At 44.6% G+C, this 10,014-nt stretch overlaps 1 protein-coding gene across 1 annotated transcript in view; it reads left to right on the forward strand.

The window, feature by feature from the left end:
- Nucleotides 1–10,014, forward strand: part of CFAP91 (cilia and flagella associated protein 91) — a 67,719-nt gene that overhangs the window by 30,943 nt on the left and 26,762 nt on the right. The window contains exons 10-12 of the mRNA XM_082246968.1: nt 6,709–6,848; nt 8,185–8,301; nt 8,401–8,472. Coding sequence (XP_082103094.1) covers nt 6,709–6,848; nt 8,185–8,301; nt 8,401–8,472 — 329 coding nt within the window. The remainder of the gene's footprint in view (nt 1–6,708; nt 6,849–8,184; nt 8,302–8,400; nt 8,473–10,014) is intronic.

A 10,014-nucleotide genomic window follows, 5' to 3' on the forward strand; every position in this document is an offset into this window, starting at 1 on the left:
GTACCTAGTTTTGACAGGTACCCGCTCCCACTTCCGCTCGGAGCGCCGCGGCGCCCTGAGCGGAAGTTCTCCTCTCCCCCTCCCTCCCTGCAATCTTCTGGGACATGTCAAAGGTCCCAGAAGATTGCCGGCCAATCACGGCGCGCAGCGCAACTCGCGCATGCGCAGTGGGTACCCGGCTGTGAAGCCGCAAGCTGTCACAGCCGGGTGCCCACAGCAGTGATGCCGGCGCCGAGGGAGAGGATCGAGGCTTCGGGCGGCCGCATCGCTGGACCGTTGGATAGGTGAGTGAATGGCTGGAACTCCGCTTTAAGGTCATACATGACCATGCTAGCACATATAGAAGGGAAGATAGCTGTCAGGTATTCCCTGGGTGACAAGTTTATCTGAGATATTCTGTGTTTGGTGTCCCTGGATGCGAGATTTAATGCTGGGCCATGATCTATCAGTTTTGAGAATTTAGCCGGTACATATTGAAAGATATGAATAGTGGTATAAAACTGTCTATAAGGGCAGGATTTGATATTGTCATAACTCCAGGACAGCCCATGGCCACTCCGTTTTATTGGTCAGGGGCATCTGTCCACACCCCTTTGATCCCAGAGAAAAAGAGAGACCCCTAAGCAGTTAGAGAGTTCTCATAGTAACATCAAAGCAGGAACATCTGTCAAGTTTGAGAACCGATAACACCTGGCTCATCGACTGAACACCCAGAATATTGGCTGCAAGTATTCTTTCTTCTCATTTCTACCTTATTTCTCTATTGCTGAATTATGTCTCTATTTCTTTGAAACACCGTTTTCCTGTAAATATTTTATTTGCACCAACTTTGACCTTTTTATTATTAAAATCTTATTTTGATAAGTGTTCTCCTTGTTCCTAAGCGCTTAATGCAAGCTAACATTGAAGAGTGCTGTACAGGATAAATCCTCTGAACATTCCTGTCTGTGGTGATAGTGCATGTTACAGACGGTGATTCTAAAATAATAATTGGTATTTATAGAATTCTGAGCTTCCTCCCGCTCGGGCCAAACAGAGGTGGTGGCATTGAAAGGGTTAATTGCTTAATTAGCCCAGTGACAATCGCTCTCAGCCTGCTGGCACCTAGATTGTGGTCCCGCCAGCTGAAAAATCTTTGTGCAGCTTGGAGTGGCATTGTTACATAAGTGACGGCGGGGTATGAGATTGGCCGGTCCTTTGTCACGAGTTAGTGAGGACAGGGATCTGATACCCACGTCCGTCACCCACATCCCTTTAAAAAAAATGAACCTGCCATCCTGAAGTGATCCTGCCAGGACTGTGTACAGGCCAAGCATTGTCCAATCCAATCCTAGATTAGGTGAAGTTCTCGAACGTCTGGGTATCTAAACCAGCCTTTTTCAACTAGGGTGCCTTGAGGTTTCTTTAGGGGGTGCCTTGGCATAATGCCTAAAAATTGCCCAAAAATTGTATACAAGCTGGTTTGTGGATGAAGGCTATCCTTTTTAGTTATGTAGCACCTTCATAGGTAGGTGCTAGTGGGAGAGTATAGTTTTGGCTCTGTCTGCCTATCAGAGGAGCAGCAGGGAAATCTATATTGCTCTTTGCTTAACAGAGAGCAGGATCTGTGAGTTAGGTCTGCTCATGGTGCTCAGTGCGTGATACATCTGGTCTGGGGAGTGTCCCCACTGGTCCAATAGGGAGGCATGTTGGACAGTGGAGGAAACCTGACCAATGGGGCACACAGGCTTTGACACAGCCCAGTGATTGGAACAGACTGCTGTCTCGGTGCATTGTGGGGTGTGGTATAAAAGCCAGGAGCACATGTGCTCAGGGTCTTTGGCTGGTGAGCAGAGTCCCGGAAGGAGGGTGGCTGCTGCCTCCTCTTCTGCAGCAGTTGGTGTATGGTCACAGGCAGTCAGTCTGGTGCCTCTTTTCCACTGAGTGGTACCATTCGGTTCGGTACAGTTCAGTACGGTTCGGTTCGGTACAGTTCAGTACGGTTTGGTTCGGTACAGTTCAGTACGGTTTGGTTCGGTACAGTTCAGTATGGTTTGGTTCGGTACAGTACGGTTTGGTTTGGTTCAGTTTGGTTCGGTTTGGTACGGTTCGGTACAGTTCAGTACGCTTCGGTCGGTACGGTTCGGTACAGTTCAGTGCGGTTCGGTCGGTACAGTTCAGTACGGTTCGGTACAGTTCAGTACGGTTCGGTACAGTTCAGTATGGTTCGGTACAGTTCGGTACGGTTCGTTACGGTTCAGTACGGTTCGGTCGGTACAGTTCAGTACGGTACGGTTCGGTACAGTTCAGTATGGTTCGGTACAGTTCAGTACGGTTCGGTCGGTACAGTTCAGTACGGTACGGTTCGGTACAGTTCAGTACGGTACGGTTCGGTACAGTTCAGTACGGTTCGGTCGGTACGGTTCGGTTCGGTACAGTTCAGTACGGTTCGGTTCGGTACGGTTCGGTACAGTTCAGTATTGTTCGGTTCGGTACAGTTCAGTACGGTTCGTTCGGTACAGTTCAGTACAGTTCGGTTCGGTTTGGTACAGTTCAGTACGGTTCGGTTCAGTACAGTTCAGTATGGTTCGGAATGGTACACCTTGATCAGGCTTGCGTTTCCACCGCCAAGAGTACCCTTACATAATAGGCGTGGTGTAGCCAGAAAGTAGTGATCGACGTCACTTGATAGGCGGGGTGAACCAATGGTCAACCAATCAACGTTCTGCAGAGTGTAGCTCCACCCTGTTGGTACGGTGCGATTTTGCTTGGTACCCCAACAAAAGGGTCCCAAGAAAGTGGTACGGATCGGAATTAGAGTACTATTCACAACTTTTGACAATGGAAACGGCAAAAATTGTACCATACCGCTCAGTGGAAACGAGGCAATAGTCACAGGCGTCCATTGCGCACCATTACTACCTTCTAGCTCCCGGCATCCTAACAATCAATGACATCATCAGTTGATAAGGAGGATGTCCGTCGCCTGCATAGCATCCTTGTTTGACCCTCCCCCGCCCCTCTCCATCAGCGTTGGAGTCACATTAGCTGAGCGATCACCTCGAACGTCCTACTCGGACTTGTGGATGTTGCTGCATTATGTAAAACTATTAGAGTAGCTTTTAAATTTTAGAATGCAGTGCCTCGAGACTCTCCATCATTTTTAAAGGGTGCCTTGACTGAAAAAAGGTTGTAAAACACGGATCCAAACCCAAAAACCCAAATATAATCTATTACAGATAAGCAATCATTAGATGTGGTGGCTACATTATTCTCCTTTTTTTTTTTTTTTTCCTCTTTTTTTAGACATTTTAAGTTCATTTTTTGCATATACAGAAAACGCCTGTTTATCCTGCCAGAAATCCAATTTCCTTGTAAGTTCCTGCACTGAACTGAGGTCTCAAACAATGTTCGCTTTCCTGGCTATCTTCTGGGGACTACAAAACAACTTCCCCTATGTAATGGGGATGAGGAGCCGGTAGCCCAAATCAGGAGAGCAGCCTGGGGTGACAACACTTCCCCTCTATAGATACAGTACAGTGAGTGAGCGTTGTCACAGGGGTGAAAATAAATGGAAAAATACAATGTAGCCACCACATCTGAGGGATTTAAAGCTGCAGTCACGTCCTGTGCACGGAGTTCAGTGTAGTACGGCGAGTAAATGTTACCAGGTAAAAAAAAAACAAATGCAGACACCTTATCTAAACACTGGTAAGCTGGAATAAAGCACATTTTAATGTTTACATTTTAATATTATATATATTTTTTTTAATTTTTATTTTGAAAGTATAAGTTATATGCGGATTAGTAATCAAAGTATTTTATTTAATTTTTGATTATTTCTTTTATATTTTTTGTTCTACCATTTTTTTCATAATTTTTGAAAAAATATTTTTACTTTTTCTATTATTATTAATAATAATATTATTATTATTTCATTATTTAAATTTTGATTTGGTTGTTTTCGTTTTTTAAATCTTTTTTTTGTTCAATTTTTTTATGTAGTTTATATTTTTGGTTATTTTTACATTTTTATATTTTTTAATTCTTATTTTTACTTTTTTTTTATTCAAAAGTAAAAATAATAAAAATATAAAAATGTAAAAATAAAATAATTAAATAAAAATTAAAATATAATAATCATAATCATTTTATTGTTATTTCATTTGGATCATTATTTTTATTATTTTTTTGTTTTATATTCTTTTTCTTTTCTTAAAATATTTTACCTTTTGATATTTTTTGTAGCTTATTTTTTTTTTTTTTTTCATTTTAGATATATTTTAATTTAATGTAATAATTATATTTTCTTTTCTGAGTTATTTATATCCTTACAACAAACATTTATGTGATCATTTTAATTGGTCTGATTTAAATTTTGAATATTTGTTATTTATTTATTTTTTTGTTGCTTTTTTACATTTTTCATTTTAAATATTTATATCTTTATTTAATGTATTATTTATATTTTAATTCTTGGGTTCAACTATCCTTTAAACAAGCATTTGTATGATTATTTCAATTGGTCTGATTTCAAAATGAAATATTTATCTACAAATCTTTAGAAAGACTGCAAGTTTCCTTTTTATAATTATTTAACTTGGGGGGGGGGGGGTTGTTATAGTTTATATAGTTTTTATATTATTTTGTTATTTCACATTTTTAGTTTATATATATATTTTTTTTTTATTTAATGTAATATTTATATTTTTATTCCTGGGGTTTATGTATATTTAAAACCAGCATTTATGTGATTATTTAAATTGATCTGATTTAAAAATTAAAAATGTATCTAGAAATCTTTAAAAAGAACAACAGGTTCTATTTAAAAAGCTGGGAAACCTTTTTATAGGAGAGTAATAAGGTGCTGGTGATCCTCCCCCCATACAGCATTTCACAAAAGTAAGTACACCCCCTCACATCTTTTCATGTGACAACACTGAAGAAATGACACTTTGCTACAATGTAAAGTAGTGAGTGTACAGCTTGTATAACAGTGTAAATTTGCTGCCCCCTCAAAATAACTCAACACACAGCCATTAATGTCTAAACTGCTGGCAACAAAAGTGAGTACACCCCTAAGTGACAATGTCCAAATTGGGCACAAAGTGTCAATATTTTGTGTGGCCACCATTATTTTCCAGCACTGCCTTAACCCTCTTGGGCATGAAGTTCACCAGAGCTTCACAGGTTGCCACTGGAGTCCTCTTCCACTCCTCCATGATGAGATCACAGAGCTGGTGGATGTTAGAGACCTTGCGCTCCTCCACCTTCCCTTTGAGGATGCCCCACAGATGTTCAATAGGGTTTAGGTCTGGAGACATGCTTGGTCGGTCCATCCCCTTTACCCTCAGCTTCTTTAGTAAGGCAGTGGTCATCTTGGAGGTGTGTTTGGGGTCGTTATGTTGGAATATTGCCCTGCGGCCCAGTCTGTGAAGGGAGGGGATCATGCTCTGCTTCAGTATGTCACAGTACATGTTGGCATTCATGGTTCCCTCAATAAACTCTAGGTCCCCAGTGCTGGCAGCACTCATGCAGCCCCAGACCATGACACTCCCACCGCCATGCTAGACTTTAGGCAAAACACACTTGTCTTTGTACTCCTCACCTGGTTGCCGCCACACATGCTTGACACCATCTAAACACAATAAGTTTATCTTGGTCTCATCAGACCACAGGAGATGGTTCCAGTAATCCATGTCCTTAGTCTGCTTGTCTTCAGCAAACTGTTTGTGGGCTTTCTTGTGCATCATCTTTAGAAGAGGCTTCCTTCTGGGACGACAGCCATGCAGACAATTTGATGCAGTGTGCGGCGTATGGTCTGAGCACTGACAGGCTGACCCCCCCCCCCCACCCCTTCAACCTCTGCAGCAATGCTGGCAGCACTCATATGTCTATTTCCCAAAGACAACCTCTGGATATGACGCTGAGCATGTGCACTCAACTTCTTTGGTCGATCATGGCCAAGGCCTGTTCTGAGTGGAACCTGTCCTGATAAACCTCTGTATGGTCTTGGCCACCGTGCTGCAGCTCAGTTTCAGGGTCTTGGCAATCTTCTTATAGCCTAGGCCATCTTTATGTAGAGCAACAATTCTTTTTTTCAGATCCTTAGAGAGTTCTTTGCCACGAGGTGCCATGTTGAACTTCCAGTGACCAGTATGAGAGAGTGAGAGCGATAACACCAAATTTAACACACCTGCTCCCCATTCACACCTGAGACCTTGTAACACTAATGAGTCACATGACACCGGGGAGGGAAAATGGCTAATTGGGCCCAATTTGGATATTTTCACTTAGGGGTGTACTCACTTTTGTTGCCAGCGGTTTAGACATTAATGGCTGTGTGTTGAGTTATTTTGAGGGGACAGCAAATTTACACTGTTATACAAGCTGTACACTCACTACTTTACATTGTAGCAAAGTGTCATTTCTTCAGTGTTGTCACATGAAAAGATAGAATAAAATATTTACAAAAATGTGAGGGGTGTACTTACTTTTGTGAGATACTGTGTATGTCTGTTAAAGTTTCCATATCTCTGCAGAAACTTTGAGAAGTGTCTTTCCTGTGTGTGAAGATCGTTCTTTATCAATCAAACATGGATGAGTTGTCCTCAGCGACTTTATAAAAATCCTCTCAGAATCAATAATTCCCATAAGAAACTAAATATAAATACTTCTTAGGATTTGCCATAAATCTGATTGTTGGTGTGTTGCGTCTCGTTATTTCAGGTTTGCTGGACCTGGAGGCCAATCTTCCAGATTTTGTAACCCAGCCTCGTGTCCGCTCCCCCAAACCCAGGACCACCACCAGGGACGGCTTCCTGAAACGCAACGCTCTGCTGGACCGCGAGCTGAAGCAAGTCCACGAGGTGAGGGAGTGAGGTTCCATTCGGCGTGCAACAAGAAGGTTCTCTGTGTTCATGTCAGTATAGCGCCGGGGTAACCGGAGACGGTAGAGAAGTCTTCTGCTGGTTGCTTTAACTCCGCCTCTTCAGTGTCATGGGATCCACTGTGCAGAGTGACAGCAGGTGCCCCGTCCCTGCATTTCACATCCTGGCATTAGAGGAAATATTGGGTGGAAGGGTGTCCAGCCCAGGGCCCGTTCTATCCGATGGGGGGGGTACAGTATTGAAAAGTCAGGGGAAATAATGACAACACTGTCTGCCGGAGTCACTGACAGTCTGTCACATGGTGTCATGACCCAGAAAACACTACATATATTAGGATGTCATTAGATCAGGAAGATTCAGAAAGACATCAGGGTTCCCCTCAGATTACCTGCTTACAAGAAATGAGTCTAGTGAGGACGTGAGGAATTCAGGAAGGAGTCCAGGGAGGACGTGAGGAATTCAGGAAGGAGTCCAGGGAGGACGTGAGGAATTCAGGAAGGAGGACGTGAGGAATTCAGGAAGGAGTCCAGGAAGGGCGTGAGGAATTCAGCAAGGAGTCCAGGGAGGACGTGAGGAATTCAGGAAGGAGTCCAAGGAGGGCGTGAGGAATTCAGGAAGGAGTCCAGGGAGGGCGTGAGGAATTCAGCAAGGAGTCCAGGGAGGACGTGAGGAATTCAGGAAGGAGTCCAAGGAGGGCGTGAGGAATTCAGGAAGGAGTCCAGGGAGGGCGTGAGGAATTCAGGAAGGAGTCCAGGGAGGGCGTGAGGAATTCAGGAAGGAGTCCAAGGAGGGCGTGAGGAATTCAGGAAGGAGTCCAGGGAGGGCGTGAGGAATTCAGGAAGGAGTCCAGGGAGGACGTGAGGAATTCAGGAAGGAGTCCAGGGAGGGCGTGAGGAATTCAGGAAGGAGTCCAGGGAGGGCGTGAGGAATTCAGGAAGGAGTCCAGGGAGGGCGTGAGGAATTCAGGAAGGAGTCCAAGGAGGGCGTGAGGAATTCAGGAAGGAGTCCAGGGAGGGCGTGAGGAATTCAGGAAGGAGTCCGGGGAGGGCGTGAGGAATTCAGGAAGGAGTCCAGGGAGGGCATGAGGAATTCAGGAATGAGTCCAGGGATGACGGCCTCTGTATTGGTGGATGTCATCAATTAGATAATTCAGTAGCATCTAGAAATCCGATCCCCATCCATGGTATCCTAATAACCTTTCCCTGTGATGACCCTTTCCCTGTGATGACCCTTTCCCTGTGATGACCCTTTCCCTGTGATGACCCTTTCCCTGTGATGACCCTTTCCCTGTGATGACCCTTTCTGTGTCCCCCAGACTTTGGTGAAAAAGAAGAATCGCTCTCCGCAGCCTGAGAAGCCACTCCGCTTCTTACAGAAGATAGAGAAACCAGCTCCCCGGCCCGCCACCCCCAGAGTCCCGGAGCCGCCGGAGGTGAGCCTCTTCTAATGCCCGCCCTTCATAATTCCTTTCCAATAATAAGAATTCCATTCTTTTATTCACCTTTTCATTGTATTTCTCTTCTCTTTCCAGGGTGAGGAGGAGAAGGAGCTGGCTGTCATCTTCCTGCAGAAACTAATCCGGGGTCGGGCAATACAGAACATGGTATGGCCTCATGCCTCTCTGAGCCTCCTATAGGTCCACGCAGTTTTCTTACAGCATGAACCTTTCCTTTGTTGAAGATTCCATGCATTTAGGCTCTCAGATGTGAGCGAACGTGCGGGTTTCCGAACGTTCCAGCACATCGCATGTCGGGCAGCCCTTACGTTTCAGCAGGCCACCTACTAGAGATTGACCGATTTTTGGCCGATCTGCACTTTCCCCCGATATATTAGAATCGGCCCCGGAGGTAACCGATATTGCCGATATTTCAGGAAAGTGCTGTACCGGAGTGATGCCTGCAGCTAGAGGCAATACCCCAGTACCGGCGTCTATAGCTGTCTTGTAATGACAACCGAAGCAACTGAGAAGTCACTCGGCTGTCGTTACAAGGAGCGGGTGGGGACGCCCCCCCCCCCCCTTCCAGCCGCCTTCCGTGGCTCGCCTGGGTCTCCCGTCCCACCGGGAGACCCGGGCAACCATCCTGCACGGCTGCTGAAGAGAAGACCCGATCAAGGCCGCATTCAGCTCTATTTGGGTCTCCATGTAAAAACCCGGAAGTGATGTCATGACATCACTTCCGGGTACTGGCGCCAAATTCAAGAAAATGACAGCATTCAAAACAGCCAAACTTGGCGTTTTGAGGGCTTTTAAGTGCAGAGGAGGGGTTTGGGGTCTTTTAGACCCCCAGATCCCTCCACAAGAGTACCTGTAAAAACAAATTAATGAAAAAAAAAATAGTTTTTAATGGACGAAAATATCAGCCAATATCGGCCGATACGCGATGACCAAAATATCGGTATTGGTCGATCACTACTGCCTACATGCGTGAAACGCAGAAAAGAAGTCCCTGAATTTTTATTTTTTTTAAAAAAACAAGCCACAGTGAGCCATGCGGTTTGATGCGTGTCAGCAGATGCATGGGACTGCCGTTAACAACTGATGGCACCAACACACGTCTGCTAAGTAGCAGCGAGTTTCTGTGTGTGTCGGGAAAGCACTTGATTTTGTGCAAATTCCCAGTCATATAAGCCTAAAATAGATCCACCAATAAATGTTTACATAAACTCTATTCAGGTTCCGGAAGACCATGAATAAGTATCAAAAAGCATAACCTCTTATAGGGCTGTATGCTTCCGGTAACCCAATCTGCCAGGTACTTATTCATGGTCTTCCGGTAACCCAATCTGCCAGGTACTTATTCATGGTCTTCCGCTACCTGAGTAGAGATTATGTAAACATTTATTTACAGCCGGATCCTCACTGCGCATGAGTGAATTGCGCTGCACTATCTCAATGGGCAGGCTGCGGCGAACTCAGCAGGAAGTGGGGGCGGGTACCTGTCAAAAGCAGGTACTCACTGCACCCCCCCCAACAAGGTGCCAAATGTTGCACCAGAGGGGAGAAGGAGGCAGACATGTGGAGCTTCCCTTTTTGGGTGGAGCTCTGCTTTAAGTTAATAATTTTGTTTCGTCATAGTCGGTATGTTGGAATGATTTTTTTTTTTTCGTAATTCGTGTTGTATATTCGTTATTTTTAAATTGATTC

Source organism: Pelophylax lessonae, assembly GCF_965119305.1.
Source record: "Pelophylax lessonae genome assembly, chromosome: 2".
NCBI classification, from domain to species: domain Eukaryota; kingdom Metazoa; phylum Chordata; class Amphibia; order Anura; family Ranidae; genus Pelophylax; species Pelophylax lessonae.